Here is a 27,188-nt window from a genome sequence, read left to right as displayed (position 1 = left end):
ACAGCACATCCACACATCTAACCGCTCTCTCTCTCTCTCTCTCTCTCACTCTCTCAAGTACCTGTGTATCTCTCTCTCTCTCTCTCTCTGTCTCTCTCTCACCCCCACTCTGTCTCTATCTGTCTCTGTCTCTATATACGGCTCTCTTTTGGCTCTCTTCCGCCCTCTCTCTCCTCCTTCTCCGCTGTGTCTCCCTCCATCTCTCTAACAAAGAAGGAATCATTCATCAATCACTGTAAAGCACCGCTGACAAAGGATCTGTCCTAATTAGGCCACCTAAATGTTACCTTGAAGCCTGCTAACACTATCTACCCCTCCCTCTCTCCTCAACCCATCTCTCGCTCTCCCTTCTTTTATCTCTCTCTCTCTCTCAACCATACTGAAACTAATGAGCACTAGTAAAAATGGAGGTTGAAAGTGGCAAATTTAGGCAAAAAATTTGGAAATTCTTCTCCCTGAAATAGGAACAGGTTACAACTGTGTGTAGGAGAGAGTCAGTGCACAAAAAGAGAACGGTTGTATGTTTTATTTGCGTGTATCAGGGGTTATGTGTGTACACATGTATATTTGCATTAACAGCAGCATCACTGTAGCTTTACATGTGGCTGACATGACAAACACTGAGCAAATTGTTTTTAATTCCCCAAAGCGCCCTCAGGCTCTCTATCAGCCTCACATCTGTAAACGTGTCTGTAAATTGTTTTATTACAACGCTGTAGTGCGTTTCTGTGTGCGAATGTGTGTGCACTGTATGAATGGATACATATGTGGGTGCATGTGTGTGCAAATGCGAATGACTGATGTATGCACCCATGAGAGTGTGTGTGTGTTTGTGTGTGTGCGCTGTGTAATTCAAGGTATGTGTGAGCGGATGTGTGTGTGTGTGTGTGTATGTCTGGACCCAGCGGGTTTCTCCAGCACTGTAATTTCATGGTGGTCTGCTCAGCCCCTCTCCATCCACTCCAGTCTTTACAGCTATCATTATTCATGCAGCGCTCTGTACACCATCGCCACTAGCTACTGGTCCAGATCGGCCACGATGCCAGTCATCCGCTAATTCACCCCATGTATGGGTTTTGGTTCCAGTGTCAACAGAATTTCTCAGTGGAATTTATTTTCATTGCTGTGGGCAATGCATGACGAATGTGTGAATTTTTTTTTCTTTGCTTAAAAGTTCATTTGTTGTTGTATGTTTGCTTTTTATTGATGGTGCCAACGTATGATATGTCAAACCATATCTCTTCTCTTCACAATCGTTACTTTTCACCGATTTTTCAAAAAGTGAAGTTGCCGTAAAAATTGAGATATAGTAAGCAGACAAATAAATAAGTACATGAACAACAGTAAATAAACAACATCAAACAACAACAAACAACAACAAACAAAAAAAATCTAAAAAAAAATTAGAAATTGACAACAGGTTCGATTGAAATAGTGGTAGAGCCTGCCAAAAACGATGAATAAAAGCTGTGTGGTGCTAAACACAGATTAACAAGCATCAGCGAGCCTCTGTATATTTATAAGTCTGAGAACTAACAATGGATCTTGTTCATTTTCCTGCCCATTTTCTCTGTTTCGTTCCATTCATTATTCATTTTTTTTCTTGTTCTGTGGAGGTATGGCATCTTCATTATCTCAACATGAGGACACGTCATCAGGACTTGGCAGTGAAAGATTGCCTGCCCAGGGACAGGCCTGCCCAGATGGGAGCACTGTTCAATTAGAATGGGCTTAGCCAACCACAGAGAACAAAGAGAAAGAAGCGAGGGAATTAGAAAGACAGAAAAAAGTAGCTAGTCTTTCCCCTATTCCTTTCTTGTGGAATGAATTATGTCAGAAATGTTTTATCTTTTCCTCTCCTGAAAGCAATGAAAGCGGTAACATTGTCTAAGGGGACCGTGTCATCTCCTTGCTCTAAATTAGCTGAAATGCTGTAGAAAGAAGCCCGGTTGAGTGGGATGACAGTCCCATCCTGTACTAGGGTTAACCTGGGTGCCATCCACTTGTGTGAAGGTGGTAAATAAATCCCACCGTAGCCTAATGACTAATGTTCATTTAATTACTAAATATGTCCTAGGGCAGTGCTCCAAGGCCTGTTGAGCTACTGATGGCAACAGGAAGACAAAAACACTCAAAAGCTCATAACCCCAGGCCAGTAAATAGCACGCCTCTGACTGAGAGGAGACTATCCACATGACTGTTTGTCTCTCCCTGGCAGACGAGTATGTTTCTGTTCCAGCAGGTGCCATAAAACTGCAAATTTAGAGTGACACTCTCATCCTATCATCAAAGTTTTGCAAATCGGCTGAATATGAAATAAGAATAGTAATAAAATACCTGTAAAGAATAAAGTACTTGAAGATAGAGTTAGACCATTTTATCAGTTTAACGATATATCAGGTCAGCATCTGCATCATCAGATACCGGCATGGCTTCCCCTTCTGTTATGACAGAGGCTATTCTACAGGTCTTTCCTTAAAATTATTTTTGATACTCAAATGTTTCATACAGAGAGGGTAACTCTAGTAAAAGTTTTTTAGTAAAAGTCTTCTTTATATTTGTGCATAGTAATTTTCAAATTTAATTTAAAGCAGTAGAAAATGTTGACATTCTGCAGCTCCAGTAAAGTGTACTCCCTCTTTCCTTCTCCTGGGCACAGAGTGAATGGTGGATGGTGATCCTAACATTATATCCATCTCCACAGCAATACTGCACTGCTAAGCCACTACAATACGGACAAATCCCTGATGACACAAGCAAAGGATGAATCTAGGCTCTTGATATTGGCGGGCAGCTGTTATTACCTTTGTCAACAATGATACGCGGCACCTCCTTCTCAGCAGGGGAGGAGCACTTGATGAGGTTGCCCTCCACCAGCCCATCCATCTCAGCCAGGTCCTCAAAAGTGCAATTGACCCCTGCTGAAAGTTCTGGGACGTTATGGGCCTCCAACACCAACTGGAGAGAGTAAACAAAAGAAGGATGGAGTTAAATACTGTCAGCATGCTCATCAATATGCTAGCTGTGAACAGTATGTAGTAACTTGTTATATTTAATTTTAGCTTCACTGTTGGAGAGTTTTGCTGATAAACAAGTGGTAGGCTACTTAAAATAATAGATACAGTCAAAACAATGTCTGTTAAATGCCTTAAAAACTCATGTAAATCATTTAAAAATCCATAATAAGGACTCGGGCAGCCTAGATAAATACAAGCTTACAGGATGAACTCCTGAAAAACAAAAGCAAAAAATTGATTGTGTAGGCTAAATTATTTTGAGGGCTGCTTGTTAAAATAAAAACAATAATTACATATTGACCATCACGCCTCACCAACATAATGAACAGGCTGCAGCACTCAGAAATAATTAATGGAAAAGAATCTCGAGGTAGCCTACTAAGGATGAATAACTGCACCACTTTCTAAGCCTCACACTGGTATCTCATTAACAGAAGCTTTCAAAACGCTTGGCTGTCAACCACTGTAAGTAACACGTTACTTACAACAGAAACAGTAATGATATTACTCAGTTTTAAGTGGTAACTTGCTAGACCATCCAATTACTCAAATAAGTAATAATATTACATAATGCGTCACATTATGTAACTTGTTACCCCGAACACTGATATAATAAATCTGTTTAGTGAGTCTATTTTATAGCTGCACCTAATGAGACAGACATCATAGGGCCCTCCCCCCACTGTTACTATATGACTATAGTGTTCAGACAACCGCATCTGTGCACACTCCACATCTGTTCGTGAGTCAATATGACTTTAATACAATATGGCTGAGAGGAGGCACAGCTGCAAGCTCTGCATAGAGCAGAGCATCTGCAGGGCATTCAGTGGCCAAAAGGGCTACTGAGGGACACTTAAATGAGCGGTCAATGTGTGAACAGGCATATGGGTCCTGTCCAGACGGCATCAAAATGCTCTGACCTATTACTGCATGCTGACATGAACATCTATGGATGAGGGGAGACAGAGAATGAGGAGAGCGAGGAGGAGAGAGAGAGAACATGAGAGAGAGAGAGAGAAAGAGAGAGAATGGGGGAAAGAGACATGGAGTTGCGACAAAAAGAGGGAGGGAGAGCACCATCTCTGTGGCCCTCATCTAGGTCCCCTAGGGCTACTGCCCTTCTAGCCACCCCCCTCAATGCATTGTGGCTTAGAGGGACCGTGTGGATTGTACATCTCATACTAATGTGCACGTGTCCTGACACAAAAGACGGCAGAGGCCTTATAAGAGCGAGAGAAAGATATGGTGAAAAGACAGAGGTGAGAGAGGTGGAGGAAAGACGGGTGAGAGGAGACGGACGAGCCAATTAAATATAGATGGATTGAACAAAGTGAGGGATGAAAAGAGATAGACAAGGGACTGCAGGGGGAGAGAGAAACCAGAAAGAATGAGGAGGAGAATGAGGCAGTGAAGAATGGAGGTAAGGAGAAAAAACAGGCATACGGTCTCCTGGACAGGGAAGGATAAGGGGAATCTGGGAAACAAAGAATGCAGATTTTTTTTTCATCTGAAAACGCTGTGTAAGCTCTCTCTCTCTCAGCAAAAACTTGTCTGACTTCAGGTAGAGTATAAGAAAAAGAAAGAAAAAAACATTCTCATTGAATGAGGAGAAAAAAGAGGGTTGGGGAGGAAGGAGGAGTGGGGTCAAGACCAAAAATATACATATTGATGGAAAAGCACATCTGAAGTGGGCCTTGGCCTAGGCATTGATTTGAGGCACAGTCCATAGTACACTTGTGATGTGCTGCTGAAAGCTGCTTCAGCAGCGGAGAAGGGCTGACCTGCACTGTTTTTATATTGCTGTTTAATGAAAAGACGGCGGCACGACAGTGAACAGATACAGCGCTTCCCATATAAGATGGACAATACATGAACAGGGCTTCTGTCTCTCACACAACCTCGCTCCCTCGCTCCCTCTCACTCCCTCTGCGTCTTTCACTTTAATTTTATTTTTCCTTTTAACGCGGGAATACAGCCAGCCTAGAGTTTCCTCAATTACATTTGGAGCAGTCACAGCCTAACCCTCGCCGCAGCAGGGCTGCATGAATATGAAAATAACCCAGCATTCATGTTAACAGCAACACACATTGCACACAGAAATGCATGTATACACAAAAATGCCCTCCTCTAGCTGATAATACACCCTATCTAATGCAGAGGATATGTGATGATGGGTTGTTCTTGTTGCCATGGTGAAATAAAAAAGAACACCTTAGCCTCAAATGTTTGGCGTTGAATTTATTCAAACGCAGCTCGTTGCCTGACACATCCATTGTTACACAAACAAATAAAGGAAATAAGTTTAGAAGATGTTTTCCGTATACAGTATCTATCTATTCTAACTATTTTGAAATGAGTCACTGCACTGACACACTAGGCCTATAAATGCCACTGCACCTACTCTGCACAGGAGAGGTTTCTAATGAATAGCTTATGGCATGGATTTGCATCACCATCAATGCTTACTAAAGGTAAAATTAGTAAAACAATAAAGGTAAAATCAGTTCACCAGAGAGCAGAGATCCCATGTAATTCAGTCACTCAATGTCACAGCTTTGTCGTAATCTGTAATAGTCTCTTATAAGGCTATGAGTAAATTGGGAAAAAAATAAGTATTTCTATTTGGAGATGTAGGCCAGTTCAGCGGTAGCTATTGATTTAGAGAAAAATAAGGATACATACAAAATGAAACTGATATGTTAAACTTTAAGTTTCCAACACAACAAACATCAAGGGAAAAGCAAAGAGGAAATAAAAATGAAAACACACTGAGAAGTGTTCTGTTTCTCTAGAGGAGGCTCTGGCTTATCTTTTCAAACAAATATTTAATAACACAAAGGTCAAGGAGGGGCCCGTGTCTGCCTGCCAGAAGCCTCTGCCCTGCAATCAACTGGATGGGAGATGTGTGGCATAGCCTTTGGGTAATGCTTGCTCGCCGGGAAAAGGTTAAACACTCTCCAAAGGATCGGGCACGCAGCAGAGCACAGACACACACACAAATATACGCACACACCCCATGAATATCATTAGAGCGATGCGGAGGTATATCTTGGAAAATCAACACCTCTCGTGCGACCTGCAGAGCTGCTGAGGGGAGCAGCGGGGATTGAGAATAGTCATCCAGGCTTGACCTTAGAAAATCATATTGGATATTTATGCACTTGGCCTCTGAGATTAAAAGCCATTTCCAAACGTCCATTAAATAGGAAACTGAACTCAAATGTGATACCAAAGAGGGGTCAGTGGGATTTTCATAATATCCACTGTTATGGCCTTTAACATATAATATCTTATAATACTGTGTGCATTGAATATTCCACTAACAACACTTAAACTACTTCATCAGGCTGCACACACTGATATGAAGCGGCACTGAAAATGGTTTGAAAAATGTAATGTTAAGATGGGACATTTCTTGACAGAGAACCCAAATACTGCCAGATTCGCCAAGGCCTCTCCAGAACAAGCTGCACACACACACAGATATACACACAGAGAGGCACAGAGAGACATGCACATTTATCCTGCCCTCTCTATGAGTTGCCCCTCCAGTTCCAGTTCAAAAGAGTGTGCTCATTCTCTGATCTGGTGATTTCCAGTCCACTCAAGTTAACATCTGTCCTGCAAGTTTTTGTTGCAGTTCTACTTTCATACACCTGATCCAATTAAAGACTTAAAAACATTAGAAAAATCTCCACCTGAACAGGGTCAACATGAAGATGTGTAGTCCTTAAATTCATCAAAGATAGACCCTTGGGTGAATTTTACCAATATCAAACACTCTAGAGAGAACGTTCACAGCCCCACAGATAGAGGAGGCAGGCAGATACAAGCATTGACAAAGCATTGCCATTAGCTAAAGTCTGTATATAGTAACATAACACGGTTAAAACGAGTTTGCACCTGTACTATTATCACATGGTCCTTCACGCTGACAGATATATGAGTGCAAATGCAGGCACTCTGTGTACTCTGCTAGAAGCTAGGGTAACAAAATGATGACTAAACAACTATAACAAAACTTTGTATTTCTCCAGATGCTGTCGGTGTGCATCTTTTTGTCCAAACGGATCACAACTCATTGCACATTAAGCTATGCCGTCTAACAAGCAAGACAATACCAACATTCCTATTTTCCAATTCCAACACTCGTATTTTGGCAGCTGTTTCTATGTCCAAGGAAAAAAACGCTGCCAACAGTCAGAAAAAAAAAGCCCCAAAAACCACAGAGCTAAAACCGTTGGTTGTTAATGACTGTTGACATTTTGTTGGGTCAGTATTTAAGAGGACTGCGACTTGTGAGGTCAGGATTTGACGGATGCAAGTTGGCATGCAGTAAAATGATGTAATGCAAGATTACAGAATTAACACTGACATCGCTCTACTACTAATCAGTATCTAGGGCATAATTATATTGCACTGATTATAAATCATGCTTGAGAGTGCAATATTGTCAAACTGCCAGACAAGACTGTCTCAAGAGCAACACATTTGGCTTTGACTACAGTACAATGAGCAGACAATTTAAAATGAGGATGATTTTCTAGCTCTGTGATGGAACTATACAGACTTGGATTCATAATTCCTTGACTTCTTAATTCTCACTGTTTTGTGTGCTACTGAAATAAATTCTTGCTGCCTTGTTTACTCCTTGTTGACAGTCAAAAAAAGGAATTATGTGTAATTAAAATTTTGATTACTTTTCAGTTCACAGAGGGCACAAAGAAAAGACATGTTCTTTTTTTTAAAAAAAAAAAAAAACAGTAATAATAACAGTGTGGTCAATGCAACTAAGTTCTACTTTACAACATTTGAAAAAGGAAAGCTGCACACAGGACAAGACATATTCATTTTTCACAGGATGAAAAATAAATAAGATGTGGGACTTCTACTATGGCTACAACTGCACGTCTACTCAAACTTTTGAAAAACGGGCCACAGTTTCTTTCTTTTTTTTTTTTTTTTTTCTAATGCAGAGCAGGAGTAGTGTGTTTAATGTCCACTCACCGTAACACTAAACTGGGACACAGAGATGTTGTTTGGGTGGACACTGAGGCGCACACACTGCTTGATGTCTGATGCAAAGCGCCGGGGTTCCAGCGAGCGCTCGCATTTCTCCTTTCTGGTGCACCTGGAAAACACACAGAAGAGAGGGGGTGTTATTCACTGGTCACACACACACATACATGCACACACACACACACACACCCTCCTTCCTTCTCCCTTCCTAGTAACCTGACCAGGGTTCACCTCTTTCCACCTGTTGGCACCTGGGAAAAAGAAAATGTTCCCTTGCTCCCTAACAGGGGGAGGCAGACACATTTATCATATTTCTCCTCTGGCAGCTCACTAGCTACACTGGCCACTGAATGGAGACCCATTCTCCAGAGAGTGGGAGCAGAAGCATTTAAAACAATGGCTGCTCTATATGTGGAAGTGGAACCGGTCCGCTGGGAAAGGAGCAGGCCCCGTCTTTGTAAAACTGACTTAATGACTGGCATTCATGGGCAGTGCCAAGTGCAGGTGGAGAGTGGATGTCGGTGGGGGGTGGGGATGGATTCCTTCCATCCTTAATACCAGTCCAGGTGGTCTAATCCACTCCATTACAGTGGTTTGGAGGGTTGGACCTTCTTTTGTGCTGTAGGGGGAATTTGCAGGCTCACAATTCCTAACATTATCCATTGATATAGTCTAGGTCCCATTAGTAAGAGCATCTAAATGGCTCTGTTATTGAGGTGAGTATCAGAACTGCACAGTATGCCCAGCAGGTGCTTACAGAGGACTTGGAAACTTTGTGAGTCAAATGTTCCAACAAGGGTAGCTGAGGAAAAACCAGTGAAGCCTAGTTGTATTGATACAAGTATTTTCTGTGAGAAATTGTGCGAGAAACCAACAGCCTGAACCATGATACAACTTTAACCCCTCTACTTCTTCAAATTTCACTCCACATACACACACACACGCACGCGCGCACACACACACACACACACACACACACTCATCTAATCCCCTCATAAACTTATTCAAGTTTAATCCCCCATTGATTTAGACAAAACCTTGCAATGCAATTAACAACCTGGCAAATCCACAGAGTGCCCTAAAACTCCATTGGTGAAATAAGAGTAAAAAGAAAGAAAGAGGGCATAATGAACGAACGAAAGAGGACTTTTGAGGTGGTTGACGGCTGAGATACAGTAATACCTTATGCAGCAAGAAGCTTTTTATCCTGAACTGGGGAGGATTGGGGGGGATGGGGTTTGACCTGACATGTGTATTGTAAAGTTAAGCGGCCTAACGCGCCGAAAAGAGGACAGACATAAAGAAAAAGAAAAGAAATAATCTGTTTGAGAGAGAGAGAGAGAAAGAAAGAGAAAAAGAGAGAGAGAGAGCAGGGGAAGGGGAAGGGGTAGAGTGCAGGAGACAGACAGAGAGGGAGAGAAGGAGAGGGAGGGAGTGCGAGAGAAAGGAATAAAGAAGCAAGATTTAAAGGGAGGCAACAATTGTTGGCTTTCTGTGAGGTTTTCACTGCTAAGCCGGTTTGAGTAGGGGTTTAATCGCTTCTGGTTTCTTTGTGCTTCTCTATCACTGCTGTCTGTTCCTCCTTTTCTACCCCTGATTTAATAAGACCACATCATATATAAAGTACCCCCAGGCAAACAACACACACACACACACACACACACACACATAAACCCACAGATACACACACATAACTTACTTACAACTCTAGCGCTCTATGGCTTGGCAATATATTGGTATCATATTGATATTGTGATCTGAGACTAGATATTGTCTGGGATTCGATATAGTAATATTGCGATAAGGCATAAGTGTTGTCTATTTCAGGTTTTTAAGGCTGCATTACAGTAAAGGGATGTGTTTTGTTGTTTTTTTAACTTATACTTAACAAATGATTCTGACTGTTTTAGCTGTTCTGTCATTTGCCTACACCTGCTTGGTCAACATATCTAAATTACAAATGATTGTTTGCATCAAAGTATTCAGTTCAAGATATTGTGACATTTGATATTTCTTGATTGACTTTGATTATGTTGATTTTTGAGTTTTCCCATAATGCCCAGCCCTATCGTATATGGATACCTAAAACCATACAAATAAACACACACCCATAAAGCTGCCTTGCTTATATGACAACAGGGGTGTTGTTTATAGATACTCTATGGGTCTTTACTATGCAAAGCCCTGGAAGGGCATCACCCATTGCCACTGTGAATTTGAAATATGAAATGTGTTATAAAATATACATATGATGAAGGATGATATGTGGCATACATACATTATTTGGTATATAAAGCCTTACAAGACATGTGTTTGAAAAGTTTCATGTTAAAAAGTCCTTAATAATGCTTTATTAGTGTGTGTGTGTGTGTGTGTGTGTGTGTGTGTGTGTGTGTGTGTGTGTGTGTGTGTGTGTGTGTGCTGTGTGTGTGTCTGTGAATCATCACTATGAATGACTCAGCTATTATAAGTGATTCATAAATGGGTCAATATAGAGGTTGATAACACTCTTCAGTGTGTCAAGAATGAAATCAACCGCACACATTGTCTACTGTTCTCTCCCTTTCTCTCTCTCTCTCTCTATCTCTGTCTCTCTCTCTCTCTCTCTCACACACACACACACACAGAGTTAATATCTATCTACCGATTCACTCAGATTTTATTAATACCTGGGGGATATTGGGCTGTGGTCAGAAGCATTAGATGGCATATTAAAGATAAAGAAATTGGAAGTTAAATTATTAAAATAATGGAAACACCTATTAACATATAAATAACAGGTACCTCATAAGGAATAAAGTAACCATTGGCCCTTAGAAGATCTAAAATTCTTCTTTAAAAACTATCATACAAATCCTGAAATGTCTGTAAGAAGACACTAAACAATTCTTCAAGAGGGAGAGTCTCTAATGTCATAGATGCTGTCTCAAATCTTAGTACTTTTTTTAGGCTATATTTTTGTGGTGTTTGGTAGTTATTATGTTAAGTGTCTGTCCATCCGTGCCAGTGACCTCTGAATTGTGTCCTTTATTCCTCTTTGTCAGTGTAATTTGTCCATGTTTCACACATTTTGACATGACTTTTGTGAATAATCACCTTGCCATAATTATTTAGTATTCAGTAGTCAGTAGACCTATGATTCAGGCACTGATTATTCAGCCTGTGTGGAACTATTAGTTGTTCAATGTTGCTTTGAAACTCAGATATAAAGGTAGTAATTGTCAGACCTCTTTTCGAGCTCACAGATGGTGCTAATTGACTTTCAACATAATAACTGGCCTGTGCAGCTATTTTCAAAATTCTATAGTGACTTCAAAGTTAAAAATGTCAATGTGGTGTTTCCATCATTCTGCCCATCCCTCCTTTTGACACTAAATTTGCCAATTTCACATTGGTGTGAAGTTACAGTCACAGCTACCACATGGCTGGCAGAGGGGGTCAGTGGGTGAGAATGACGCAGTTCTCATTCACTGTGACAAAGGGAGGAGGGCACAGGGACTCACTTTGATTTGAGAGAAATGCTTTCAGGGTTTGTAAATATTTGTTATGGCCCAATGAGCCCTATATGGCCAGGTTTATTACATCACCTTTGTGAGATGCTGACTGCTGTAAACAACACAGTGAAAGAAGAATGGGAAGAGGAGGAGGAGGCGTGAGACAGTGTGACAGAAAGAATATGGGGGTGTAAATGTGTGCATATACAGTATATGCACACATATACACAATGGGCAATATGTATAAAGATATCAACGTTTATATCTTCTGTGAACAATAACACATGTAGCCATAAATGAGAGCGTGAGTTTTATCATCTATACTTTTATATTGCAACCTACCCCCAACAATCCAACCAGGCATGATGAATAGTCCCCGGTGGTTGAGGAGTGCTAAAATTGGATTACCTGGCATTATTGGACTGGGGCCTGTTAATACATTTTCATTAGAAGAGGTAAATCACTCCGCTCTAAAAAGTGGAAGGACCCAATTTGTTTTCCTTGTTATGCAAATGATCGGAGAACATAGAGGTTTTGATGAAAAATGAACTAGCACCCTCCTCCAATCGCATCAAAGGACATCATTCACAGGGATCAGGAGCGGTCCCAAACTGTCTTGGATTCATTTCCTGATTTTTGTTTTTTTTTGTGTGTGTGCATGAGTGTGTGTCTGACTCTTCAGCCACATTACAGCAGATTCTACAGGCAAAAAATATTTATTCTGCATTGAAGCCAATGCATTCCTACATCTTACTTCATAGAGACTCATCCTCAGCAGCCTCCAGCCCATATTCCATGAGTCAGTGATGCCAGTTATTCCAGTGCTGACCGAGGAGCAAGTGTTTCCACCAGTAAATGAAACCAGAGGGTGGAGATCAGAGGTCAGGATCTGAACCACTGTTCCTGTGTTAGTGCAAAGTCTGTGAACTAAATCTGAATATCTGTCATCTGTTTATCAGTCTGTCATGACTTCAGCCATGCCAACTTTACATGTTTGGTTTCCTTCACAGACTTTCAAAATGGTCAGAATGAGTAAATTTGCTATGTTAAAAGGCATTAAGACAGACTGATGGCATCACAAGACAGTGAGTTGTAATGTCCAAGTACACTGATGGCCTGTGTTTGTACATGGAGATGTCATATGTCCCAACAGGGACATTGCTGAAAGTTTCATCTCAGAAGGTTACACACTGGCTTGGCAGGACAAAACAGCTAGTGGCTCTAATGATTACCTTTCATATCTTCAACACACACTGTGCAACGACTGTGACTCAGCAAAAGACAAAGTTTTTTTTTTTTTTTTCTATTCTGTCTGTCTGTATTCTTTCCTACCTCCCCAACCTTTAAATGTTTCACCCTCTATGCACTACTTGTCAATCTTTCCCATCTTCTCCCACATCTCAGTCTTTCCTGTCTCCCCTACATCTGTCTGTCTGAACTTCCTGAGTGTTCATGTTGCAGTATATGCCAGCAGATCGCTCTAATGGGATGCTGGTGGGTGATAACAGCTGACCAATATGTGCTTTCTATTAAGAAGCGGACTAAGCATGCTGCCAGACATTCTTTCCAATGCGTAGGACATACAGAGCTATTGATTTGAGCCAAACCGCACGTACAAACCATTCTGTGTGGGAATTAAATTAGCTGCTCTGTGGTCTCTATAACAGTATATTGCATATAAAGATCATGTTATACATGGCTGTGATGTGCTGAGAGGTGGGCACCATCAGTCACGACATTGGATAATTGTATCCAATTACTATCCAAACAAACCGTGAAGAAAGAAAAAAAAAAAGCCTGCATCATTTGTAACAATGAGACAATACCGCCCTGTGTAAACATCAAAGAATAGACTATTCAGAGAAATCCAGAAATCAAAGTGAGCAAGCATTCGTATAACAGTCATATTAAAGCTTGACTGAGGCTATCTTTTTTGTGGTGAATTAGACATCAAACGTCTATTCATTTGGTTAGTAAACAGTGCTGTTGTGCTGAGCTGTTTGATAGATTTGTAATGACACATCATGAGAGAGAGAGCTGAAAGGATCAGATTGGCCCTGAATGGAAACTAATCTGCAGTCTTGTTTCTCCCAGCCTCTGATAAGGTGACACAATTAGAGTGAGACTCAGAAGGAGGCAGGGAGGCACTGTAGCCCCCGCAACTGTTGCTGACGAAGCTTTCATGACCATTCACAACTAGATAGCCCTGAGGATAATATACTTCACAACATTTCTCATTTAGTGTCACTGATGATTTAATTGACTACTATGACTGGAACAACAGATGACAACATTGCATTACACAGCATGAGTACACAGGTCATAAATGACCATAATCATCAACATGTTTGATTAATTCCAAACAATTCTAATTCACTAAAGATCTTGTCACATGTATGAAACTATTAGCTCTTCACACTCCAACATGTTGCAACATGTAGAGACCACTGAGCATACAAATCAACAATAGCAAATGCCAATTAACTCTGTGAGATGAAAACTTATTGTACAATCTTGAAACTTATATAAATTAAAAAAACAAACAAAAAAAAAATCAATGAAACATATAATTGAAAGCCACAGTATTTTTTTATAGCTAAGGCTTGAAAGGGTCCTGCATGCACTATGACAATGAAATGTTCCCTGTAAATGATGATGAAACTTAGGGCTAAAATAAATTAAAACATTCAGCACCAAAGCTCAATGTTTAAATGGTTAATCTTATATCATCTTTCATCCAATCACCACACCTGTTCTTTGACTACAGCGACTGCTGATTGTCTTTCCAGTTAATTACCCTTCCACAGGCAGGAGAAGCAAACTTGTGCAAGCATCGCTACACCTTGATCTCTCTGTTTGCTCCCAGTGAGTCGCTACATAACGTCACACAAACAGTCCAAGGTCTGGCTGCATTTCACTAGAATTAATGGTGACAGCATGCTTTGCAGTATTTGTGTTGAAAGTAAATGTCATGTCTGACAACACCTTGAATTTTATGAAGCACTTAATAACGCACAATTTAGTGTGAGGCAAAAAAGCGTGCACTGTGTTTGACAGCAAGAAAAAAAACTGCAACAGAAGCGCCTTATTAAAAAAAAAATGTTAAACTGCATTTAACTTTTATCCAGCACAGATGCTGAAATAAGTATTGTTGTGATTAGCAATATTGTATTCACCATTCATTCATGCTATCGGAACAGGTATCAAAAAAATTGCAAACAAAACAAAGCCTGTTTAATCCATTCAAGAAAAAGCGATCAGAAATTCTGGGAAGAAACAAAAAAGAAAAGAAAAAGGCAAACTTTAAAAAGTACATCCCTAGAGTTATGAAGTTCACCATGCAAAGCAGCACAATGACCCGTCAATGGAAAATAAGCACAAAGACTAGTGAGCAAAGTCAACATCAAACATATTCTCTGGTACTTTGAAGAGGTGGCGACTAAGTATAATTCCAGGCTTGATCCCTTGTGCCTGAGGCTAGTCCAGGTATCGGTGGGGTGCAGGTTGTGGGGCTCAGGGGAGCACAGAGAGAGGATATATGGGAGAGAGGTGGGAGAGGGTGCACATGTATCGGACCGTGTGAGACTTTAGGTGTAATGCATATCAAATGTGAGGCATAGAGAAGGTCAAGCAGGCTGGGAAATGAAAGCTATTAAACTCTCACAAAGCCCAGGTCCAGCCATCCTTGGCCCTATCAGCCTCTCAGGGGACTGGAGGAAACACACACACACACACACACACACACACACACACCCAACACCCACACCCACACACGTGCACCAATCAATCTCAGACACACACCAAGTATGCAGCTAAAAAGAAAGAAAAGACACAAACTCTCTTGCATGCATATACCTCTGTACACAAATATGCACACCCAAGCAGCCTCCAACAGTATAAGCTTGTGACTAAAGTATCTATGTTGTACACTACATAGCTTTCTCCCATTACAGCGCTATGTGAGGTAAATCAATGCACTACAAACAGGCGCTCTGCAGTTCATCTGAAACCCAATTACCATACTACCCATGGATCATCAAACACTGTATGGAATCCTATACATACTAATAGCCTGAGGCTGTATAAGTTTCTGTAGAGCAGGAGCTATGACAGAGGGTGAGAGATGCAGCAAAATGACACACATTTACATTAAGCCTGGCTGCATCCCTTGCTTGCCCCCCCCAACAACTACACACACACACACACACACACACACACACACACAGACCTCTGCGTGTCCTAAGCCTCCTTGTGCTATCATTAGGAGCAGAGGTTCACAGAGCAGAAATCAGCATGGACGGTACGGTGGGAGAGTCATTACCTGGCCCACTGGCCATGACCCCGTTACCCCGTGTGGACAAATGCTGACACACATACACACACTAACACACCCACACATACAAATACCATCGCACCTCAAAGTGCCTTTTCCACTGCAGGGCTAGCCAGGGCTTGCTCATTATTCATATCTTTTCATTTCCCCTACAACAAAAATAATCTCGCTCCTGTCCAATTTTGTTGCCTCCATAGATTACTGTTAATGAACACAGTATCACAAAAAAAAGACATACAGACATGGGTAGTTGGCACTGGCGCTTTAAGGTTATGTGGAAAAGGGACTAATAATGTCTCTTATACATAAAAACACATACTGAACCTGAGGACAGAATTTATAGATTGGCTGCACCTGGGTCTAGACACCTCTGAGACACTTTCCATACACTGCACCAGTACAAGATTACCGAGTGGCAAATTATGGACGTACACTGCTGCCGGGAGTTTGCATAGACAGAAAGCGCTATGAGATAGAATTATCTCTGGGGAAAACACAGAAAGGGAGAGGAGAGGGAGACAGGAAGAGAGATAGTCTTGAATTTGCTAATGCATGTTGCTTAACCTTTTTGAATACTCCTAAGCCTACTGGCCGTCACATTTTCTGACATCCTCCAAAACCAACCCCTATATTTCACAGACATACGCACGTACACATACAGACACATACACACACACTCACACTAGGATAGGTGGTGATTGGTAGCATCCGTCTGGCCCTGCGGGCAAACAAGCAGCAGCTGTTTCTCTCTGCAGTGACTTTTTGGTGCCTCACACTCCGCCATGCAATTTTAGCAGCTGTCAAAAGCATAGCCACTGACTTTCTTCGTCTGACACATATACACACAAACAAACAAACCATCCCCTGGAAAAGCTATCTAATGGTGGGGCAGCATGGCAGGGATATTAGGCTGTTTATCGGGCATATGTGACACCACTGCTGCCCCTGTAGATGTCATTAGGCCGTCTATATTGAACAGCTTTATCTGTCTGACTAAAGAGTGTGATGGCACAGCAGGGCTGTCACTTTGAAACCTTTCTATAATGAATTCTGTCATTTTATTTCCAAAACACAGGGTTGTGCTCATAAGGAATCAGAACTGCATATTACGTACTTTATGAAGAAGCGTTATATGAAACATAGAGCACCTTTCACACATGCAGTCTTTCCCTGAAATGTTCAGGAACGCTTCCATATGTGATGTCATGTGTTAATGGGACCAGGGATCAATATTCAGGGAAATATGTACCATCAATTTCCCACGTCAAGACCTTGTAACATTTCAGGGAAAAAGCTGGTGAAACTGTGCTGTGAATGGAAGCAGTAACATTGCAGGGAAGGGCATGTAATGGGTTACGTCCTTCTGACAAAAGACACTTTCTCATGAGGCGAAATGAAATGAAACCATTGACTCCACTGATGGCGTATTTGACTCCACAAACTTGTTTACAGTTGCTTTGCCTCACGGGTGATTTGACAATTGCAAAACAAGTTCTTTTTTTTCCAATAATGGCTGGAAAGTGGAAATTATGAGCAATAAGGGAGCTTCTGTCAGTCTACGCAGCTGAAGAAAATACAAGATGTTATCCGTCACGTTCGTTGCAAATGGATCCTTGTCTCATCTTCTTCTTCAGTTGAGTTTTATGTAGTTGGCAACCGAAAGTGTTGCATTACCACCATCTGCTGGACTGTACCTTACCCCAGCTTTTCGGTGCATCAGTATGTGTTTAATCTTACCTTAACCGGCACACAACCTTATCCCTAATCCTACTGAGTTGGGGAAAACACATAGACGGGGAAGACGTGCTGGCACTGCCATCACATCTGTGAAAATGAAAATGTTTCTGCATGTAGCCGCATGAGTGAATAGTGAAAATCAGTAGCAGTGGCAGAAATTTTACCCAAGTAATGTACTATCTGTGTATGGAACAACACAGATATTATATGTTTTGAGAGAGAGAGAGAGAGAGAGAGAGAGAGAGTGTGTTTGTGTGTGTGTGGAAAGGCATATTGACAGGAAACTTTTTTAATGATATGATCTAAGATTTCTCATTGTTTTGGCCTGAAGACAGAAAACTGGATTCAAGTGAGAAGCTTAGTTGGGGTAAGACAGCCAAAGGACATTAAAGCTAATAGTGGAATGAATCCAAAAAGCTCATATATCACCACCCCACTTATTACTACATCGAAACACAATCTGATCCAGCATTCATGAAATAAAAGCCCAGCATCTGACAATGGAAAACAATAGTCTATCATTGCACTGCATCTATTTCCCAATATCTATTTCCCAAGATATTTGGGGGGTAAGGTTCCTTTTTTGATGATGTTTCATAACCATCCCTGAGGGTGATAGTATGGGACACTGCAAGGCTGTTTTTTCAGTGAGGTCTCAATGGCACACTTAATTTTATCTCCCATATATTGTGTTATGATCCTGCATTTGTATAGCTGTAGACAGCAGCATATGATATTATTGATCCAGCCAGTCAATTTCCAGCCTATGGACCGAAGATGTGTTTATGCCCAGCCGCAGGGCAGTTCTGAACTCTGTATGGAGGACACAGAGCAGCGGCATTGGGATTATAAGTTTCTATGGCTGTTGGCAAAGAATAGGAGGACTACCTTCAATCTTCTATTGATGAGCTCTCTCATATATTTAGATGCACTTTTATCTGTTGCATGTCATTAACATGAACATATGAGGAGTGAATTGCTGAATGAGCTGAAAATGATTTGATTCTAGCCTGTACAAGCATTCAAACTGGTAGGGCACAAACAAAAAGATATTTGATACTTAACAACACTCAGGTTTTGATATATATGATAGATACACACACACACACACACACACACACACACACACACACACACACACACACACACACAAATATATATACGCAAATACACGTATATTTGCTTCTCATATGCAGACTTGTAGACTTAAATCATGATTATTCTAATTAATTTCCATTCCAGCTGTTTGATAATTCTCCAGTATGTTCCCTACTTGTTTTCATTGAGGATGTGCTTGGGTGAATCAGTGCTGCCTCAAAAATCTGGGGCACATGGAGTACATGTGAAAATATTTTGCCCAATACATATGCTCAATGCTATATTTCATCTTCAAGTAGCTTGCATTTCATTCAAGGCACTAACAAGACTGAGCATAAGGCACATTCATAATGCTGATGAAACTGAACCGTCTCAGTTTATGTGAGTAATCTAAGTGACAATGCTATCTGACATTAATACCAAAGCATCAATGGGGATTAACAAAGGATTATATAACATGGTTGTTATATCCTTACTATGCTGCCGTTGCCATAGTAGCCATAGTAACAGCTATGTGACAGGGGATGAGAGGTGACCTGTGTAAATATACTCTCTGGGAAGTGCTGTCTCAGTTGCTACCCGTAAGCCTTTTTTACACAGAGATTCTGCAATACCGCCGTAATGAAGACCCATCTCTATGCCAGAAGTAAAGTGTGTAATTTTACATAGCATGCTAGCTTTCTGGAAGCAGAGACATGGCATGTAACATAATTTCATCAGCATCTTGGCCAGGTAGTATAGAAAAGACCACTGTACACTGCGGACAAGACCATATCCAAAAACACAAATTTTAACATGTCTAAAATCCCACTGCGCACTGCACACATATCCAAATACACAGAATATTTTAACAGGTCCACTGTTGCCACTATAATTGCCCTCTCTTGGTTCACTGCTCGTGTCATACTCTCTTGATAAAACCTCCTCAGCTCCGCTGACACCAAATCAACAACAGCATAAAACTCATGTTGCCAAATCACTGCTACCTCGTTGTACAGCTCTGTGGTTTGGCGAAGGGGAGCCGAGGTTCTGCTCATTCTTGCTGTGATGTCTCTCATTTTCAGGCCCATTTGAGAGATACACGTCTAAACCTTGTGCACTATCTCCTCCACAATTTCATCATCATTAAGTGCTGATATGCCGTCTTCGAACACATTTGCACATTCAAGTGGGCTGAGAGCACTTGCTTTGAAGTTCTGCAGGCTCCAGACTACTGCCTTACACTATAAACATACACAAATGCTAATCCGCTGTGTTGCCTGCAACATTATTGTTATTTATTTGGCTTTTCTCTCTTAACTCTCTCTCTCTCCCTCTGTGTATGTTTGCACATGCACAGGTGTGTTTGTTTGTGTTGGGTTACACTTCAAGTTCACATGTTTGTGTTGAAATTAGATAAATCCTAGTATATCATTTTTGGTATTTGAGCTGTCGCTTTATTTTGTCTTTTTAGGGGCGAGGGCAGAAATACAAAATAGTTTTATCATTGCTGGTAAACACTTCAGTTGTTGTTTTATCACGCCATATTGAAGAATTCTGAAGACACTTTTGCTGTTGTTTATAATTTATATTATTTGTGTTATCCAAAATATTTCCTTTTTTCTTAGCAATTTCAGCAGATTTTGAGCAAATATTGGGCGACAAACATCAAACCAAACTGGCAATACTGGTCTAATACTGGTCAATACTGGTCTTGCTGGCTCTCCCCTTTTAAATGGCTTGGATCATTTCTGCCTCCCTCTTGTGCCAACTTAAAGCTGGAACCATAATGCCCCCACCCTGTGTTTGTACCTTTTACATAGGATAAGGCAAAATAATGGTCCAACATTCCCACCTTGTACAGGCTGTATGAAAGTGGCTTATGTCAAGACAGTGTGTGTGTATGCACACTCGAGAGAGTACATAGGAGAGATACAGTCTTAAGTATATGTGTGTCTCTATGTGTGTGCATGTGTTTTTCTCACATCCCCAACTGGAACATTTCTCATCCCGCCTCTCTCTGAGAGTTTATGTAAACCCTCTCGCTCTGTGACTACCTTCATCTCCATCTCTCTTTTTTCTGTCCTCATTCACCCCTCGCATCGAATACATCACCATATATCTTCACCTCTTTTGACTGTCAACACTTTTTCCCTCATTCATCCTTTCTCTCCATCTCTCTCTCTCTCTCTGTCTGATGTCAGTCTCTGTGTCTGGTTCATGCTCTGCCAGACAAAAGCATGACACCTACTGCACTGTGTGTGTGCACACGCACGCGTGTGTGTGCATGTCCATTTTCCAGTGTCTGTGCCCGTGTATCTCAGTGTGTGTGGTGGGGTGACAACGGGTGACATTGAGCAATGGTCCTTGCTTCTGAGAGTGTGCGTATGTTTGGTTGTGTGTGTGTGTGTCTGTGTGTGTCTGTGTGTGTATGTATTGGCCCTAGGTAGACCGGTAGGTATGTGTGTGTCTCAACATCATGATGGTGACAGTTGAGAAGGAACCAGGAGGTGCAGCACTCCGTTCCATCCTGATACCCCTGTCACTTCTTGGCCTTGTTCCCTTCTCTCAACTTCCCTTAACACCCAGCAAGAGATGAGGAGGGGGAGGAGGGGGAGGAAGAGGACGTTGTGGAACCAATATTCCCAAGGGAGGGCCATCCTTGCCTGGCCACAGACATCAGATCACATGTCCTGCATGCAAGGATCTCAACATCAAAGTCACATAAAAGAAAGAACCTTGATGAAGTTAAACTTCAAGGGGTCATTTTAAGTCAGGTTAACCAAAAACGGCATTTCTGCAAGGTGACATTAGGCTACGCAGGGTTTTGTAATGGTGGAAATTTAACATCTGGATTTGATACATAGAAGGTTAAACCGTTACACATGAGATCAAGTGAACTATAATGGACTTTACTTTGCCGACACAAAGTGGCCTTTGGTGACCCTTGACCTTAGTGCCAGCTGGTAAGGTCATCTCCTGCTAGCTTAGTTTACTCTAGAGGGTATAGATATGAGTGCACAGCTAATGTTTTTTACTTAAGGTGGCTGGCCTAATGTTGTGTCTCACTCTCCCTGATGAGGGAAAAGCTTTCTGGTGGTGTAAATAAAGCCTTTCCCTGCCAACAATGTGCTTCAAAGCACTCTTGCAAAAGCCCCAGCTAACTCCAGGGAGAGGCTAGCGGACGCTGCAACCAAACACAATGGGTCCTTGGTAGCATGCTAATCATGGTGCCACAGTTTAATTAGCATTAGTGTGGTGTACCACAGTAATGAGCGCACTGAGGTAACGGATGAACACAGTGACTGGTACCAGCGGTGCAGAATTAATAAGACAGCAAGAGAGAGACAGACAGAGTGAGAGAGAGAGAAAGAGAAAGAGAGAGAGAAAGAGAAAGAGAAAGAGAGAGAGAAAGAGAGAGAGAGAGAGAGAGAGAGTGAGAGAGAGAGAGAGAGAGAGAGAGAGAGATCTGCCAATTAGCTTTTCCCTCAGAAAAGGTTATTCGTTTGACAGCCCCAGCAATGTGTTGGGAATACACAAGATTTAAAAGACGAAAACCCTGGCAGCATGACTTGCAAGTTTTATCAGCCATTTTGTGTGTTTACTCATGACTTCTTGAACTTTTTTTTTCCATAACACCCTAATAAGCTTTTACATGTGTTCAGCTGTTATCCCTACAAGTCATGGCTGTGACTCGATCACTGGCCTTGATAAATCCATCCAGATCTATCTTTTCTGCCTCATTTGATAGTGCAGTGGTGACAGACAGAGAAAACCTGAGAATCTGGATGTATCATGCCACAGAAAACTGCAACCCAGATTGAAACCCGTAACATTTTCAGTGCCCAGTAGTCGTCCTAGCCCACTGACCTATTAGGACTCCTCAGTAAATCACTGTTCACCCTGTGGTGTTTCACTATTGATTCCATAGGCCCTCTCTAAATAACAAGGACAAGGCATGCCTGTGACCAGTGGCACAGATGATCTCTGCTACACTTGAGGGATGGAGGGATCGATGTTTATGAGTGTTTGTGGAGGAGGAGAGGGAAGGAGCTTGATAGCGTGAGAATGATACTGTTTATGGGCCCACTAGCCTCTGAATACACGACATACAGCTGACACAGGATATTACTGACATATACACACAGATATTTGTAAGTGGACTCACGCAAGCACAAATATATGCCCAAGTGCACACATTCAGAAATTGTAGGGTATGCCTGCTGGTGATGGAGAATGATTTGAACAATATGGAAGAGAGGAAAAGAGTGGGAGGAAGGAGCGAAAATGAAAAAATCAAGAAAAAGTGAGAAAGAGAAAGCTTATTCCACTGCTTAAGGAAAAATTACTCCTATCTCGGCCAAAAGCTGAGATTGAGATATGTCACACCAATTATTAATGTGAAGATATTGCAGCATTAGCACCACTTGTTCCAAATTGACATCGATATCACAGAGTAATGTGAGATATTCTCAACACCCGTGCCAAATATGATGACATAACATTCATTTTGACAATGTTAGTTCTCCAAATATGGTTTCCAATCTGTCTGGCTGTCACGCATGACAGGCACGTTGACAGCCTAGTTAACCACTCTCAAAACTGACAACTGACAGGCAGGCATTGGGGGGAGGTAACGTATCCACAACATGGCTGTAACATTTCTGGCATGTTGGCTTACTGCTGATGAACCCCCTGCTTTTCTCAGTGGGATCAAAGTGCGGAAGGAATCCCCATGGAGGAAAACTCAGCACTGCTTGGTCAGGATTAGTGTCACAGTGTGAAAAAAAGACAAAAACAACAGCAATAATCAAACACAAATCCGGAGAATGCAGCAGTGCAGAGTGGAACAAATCTGTAAGGTGCACTGTGCAAAATGTAAGGTCGATTTAAATGATTTAGGCTCAACTGCAAAAAATGTGGAATAAGCACATAATTTATCATGTAAGGTCAACCACTGAATTTCATGTTTGTTCTATGTTTTTTGTCAGTTGAGTCTAAACTGTCCTCACTTCAATCAATCCTCAGCAATTTTACATGCTGTGCCTTTAAAATTAGCTTTAAATATCTTGGGGCACCAAAAGGGTGGAGATAGAGAATAACACAAGAAATGGCCAAAGGTTTTGACAATCACAGGGAAGTAGTTAAAAGTGGATTTAGTACACTATCTTGTGATTTAAAACTTACCTGGTAGAAAACAAATGCAAACAAAAGTGCTGCTGTTCAGTGGACATCTCATATCCAAAATCTCAACTTTTCAGAAACTAATAAAAAGTGACTTATTGTTAGCTTTCCCACCATGCAATTGTGAATTTATCCAGTGGGTTTTGAATGGGGCTTATAAGGAGCAGGACTGTAGGAATTTTCTCAACCCACAGAGGAGCATGTCATCCTTCAACCGAGGTTACAAAACAAAAATGAGCAAGACCTCAGTTACTCAACAAGATTTTTGCGGGACAAGAGTGGAATGCAAAGAATTACTTGTAAACACCAATTGATTTAGATATAGTCAAACATCATGTAAGATGTCAAGATATAATTTGTAGAATACCAGAGAAGTTAGCTGTGGTTTCTTAAGATCTGTAAAACTTATTCCAAAAACTACTCAAATACTACAATAAGCATTGAATACTAGACATATGCAAGATGCGCACATGCAGTACTTACGATACTGCACTACACTCACTTATAAACTATGTTATGGCAGTTTCTATCTGACGTAGGACGCACCCCTGACTGACTATGTCACTGAGTGTTGGTGGTAAAAAGTAGAAAGAAGGGAGCGGAGAAAAAGGGGAGTTGATATGAGCAAAAACCTATCTTTCACCTGCCGAGTGAGACAGGCATTAGCATAAGTCGTGCATCTCAGCAGGAGAGAGCAAAAGCATGAGTTTGATAGGCCAAGACAGCCCGGCTGACAGGTGAGGCTTAAGGCTTAGTGGAAGGGTGGCAGGGCTCTCTGTAGGGGAACCTGAGGCAAGGTGTCCTAGTGGACTTGCATAATGCATAGGGGGTATATAGGAGCATGTGCCAATACACACACAACACATAGACACAACACATATGTACACTGACACGTACACAGACCCAAAGTCAAACCTAGGTGTGAGTATATAGGTGCCATGTGCACAAGGTGAGTTTAATTATAAACAATTTGCCTTTAGAAATGAATTGCCAAAGTTTGTCAAGGACAAGGACTGTTAGTATACACACACACACACACACACACACACACACACACACAGAGAGAGAGTCACATGAGTGTGCCATCTACTCCTGTTGATTTCCTCCCCTGTACTATTGATTGCTTTTCTCCTCTTCCCCTGATGTTCTCCCTAACAGCTCCTCTCACCAATCTATAGAGTAAATAAAGGCAAAGCTTGGCGAGACAGAGAGAGAGGGAGGGAGAGAGAGAGGGAGAGAGAGAGAGAGACAGAGACAGAGACCGAGAGAGCCTGCCATCCTGCTCGCTCTCAGACCAGTGAGGTGATTTCAAGGTTGATTGGGAACAACAAACTATCCAGAGAACACTTTGAACTGGAACTGCATGTTATCCTTCCCTTCAACACCCCTCCTCCCACCCTCACGTAAGTGTGTGTCTGTGTGTGTGTGTGTGTGTGTGTGTGTGTGTGTGTGTGTGTGTGTGTGTGTGTGTGTGTGTGTGTGTGTGTGTGTGTGAACATATCTATAACATCATTCTGTCTAGTCATATTTCCAATCCAAATCTTGAATTGAGGGGAATTTAAGACATCTTGAACTGGAATGATGACCAGCCAGAATTAAATTATGATGATATCTAAAACTGGAATTACAACTAGATGCGATTCAGTTGTACATACAGTAACTGCAATTAACATTCTGGATATCTACAACTAGATTTTAGATATCCCTAATGAGAATCCCGATACACATGAACAGAAAAAAATTGATGTTACTTGTCATAGGCAGAATGCCACTGTGGATATCTGAAATGTTCTTTTGGACTAGGAAGAACTGAATTGCGGATATTTGCAATGCATATCCAGCCTTTTTGTTCCATACTGTTTAAGACTGGAGTCAGTGGACTAGGTGCCTACTACTACTACTACTACTACTACTACTACACTACTACTACTGCTACTACTGCTACTACTAATACTTGCTGCCTCTCATATTTTCCTTCTGTAAAATTCTTTCTCAGTTCGACCAAGCAAGGCCAAACATTTCATAAGGAGGCCTGGAACAGTGACACAGCACATTCATCCTCCATAATCCTTTGCAGCACATCAATCTAACCCTGTACCTTTTTAACTTTCTTGCTACTTTTTGATTATATTCTCCCTGCTTTCACTTGTCTATTTTTTGCACTTATCCCTGTGTTGACACTCATACTTTTCTCTTTCTCGTATCATATTCTCAGCATCTATCTATCTATCTATCTATCTATCTCTCTCTCATCGCTTCCCTTTTTCAGATTATAGCATTACTGTGTGTGAGTCACTCAGTTTGGCTCCATTTCTTTGAACAACTACAGCAATAACGCTTTTTGTTCTGCCAAGAGGTCCAAGTGGAAGGGAGAGGAGACTGAAGGATGAATGAAGATGAATACTTCTAAAAGTGCTGTAAGCCTTGGACATGTTGTATTTGTTATGGCTGAGGAGCCTGCTGGGGAGCTGCGTGCGCGCGTGCGTGCATGTGTGTGTGTGTGTGTATCAGGGCTACTCACTGGGGACAGTCTTAATGCATTGTTAATTCACTGTCACACTATCTCCTAGGAAGATGACCTCTCTTCTTTTTTCAACTTTCTCTTTTCCCATCTCTCTCTCTTTCCTTTCTCTCTATTCAGCTCTCAGCCCATAGAAACTGTATGATGCAATGTTTGTTCCCCATTTCTCCTCAGCGGGTTGGAGCACAACTATAAAAACACAAATCTGACACTCTTGGAGCACAGCTGACTTGCTAGCGATGTTATTATTGTCTATGCTTGTTAGTATTAGAGTTTTTGACTATTTTAATTTTGTAATCTGTTAGCTACAGAGATTGTTGAACAGATTAAAGCTGACACTGAGAACAAAATGACTGTGATCTAAAAACTACTTTCTTCTGAGTAGGAATCTGCAAATGGGGTCAACTCTGTTCCTAACTAGTATGTTTGTTCCCTGTTTATTTCCATTTGCTGTATATCTCTATGCACATTGTACAAAAAAATTTCTGTTCCTCAGCTCTCTGGGTGTCTGGAGGATCTACCAGGACGTCTTCTACTGGGGCTGTCAACAAGGCCTCGTCATGGTCCGTTACCAACAGCACTGACCTCACTTGACTCGCAAAGAAATGAAGAGGGCATGGGGAATGAGGGGGAAGGGACACACACACACACACATACATACACACACACATTCATACTTACACTCATTGAGAGTTATGTTATTACACTGTGGAGTTTGTCTGAGGACAATCAAACCATGACTTTGGTAAAGGCCACGTGTGTCTGTGTATTTGAGTGTTTCCTTGTCCAGACAACTGAGTATT

General features: G+C 41.4%; 1 protein-coding gene across 1 annotated transcript in view; it reads right to left on the bottom strand.

The window, feature by feature from the left end:
- Positions 1 to 27,188, bottom strand: part of plxna4 (plexin A4) — a 277,609-nt gene that overhangs the window by 74,088 nt on the left and 176,333 nt on the right. Inside the window, exons 6-7 of the mRNA XM_030045687.1 lie at positions 8,028 to 8,151; positions 2,805 to 2,958 (exon numbers count right to left, since the gene is read on the bottom strand). Coding sequence (XP_029901547.1) covers positions 2,805 to 2,958; positions 8,028 to 8,151 — 278 coding nt within the window. The remainder of the gene's footprint in view (positions 1 to 2,804; positions 2,959 to 8,027; positions 8,152 to 27,188) is intronic.

The sequence above is a fragment of the Myripristis murdjan genome, chromosome 23, assembly GCF_902150065.1.
Source record: "Myripristis murdjan chromosome 23, fMyrMur1.1, whole genome shotgun sequence".
In the NCBI taxonomy this organism is placed as follows: domain Eukaryota; kingdom Metazoa; phylum Chordata; class Actinopteri; order Holocentriformes; family Holocentridae; genus Myripristis; species Myripristis murdjan.
Note: the sequence above shows the minus strand (reverse complement) of the source record. Positions and strands in the feature narration are given on the sequence as shown.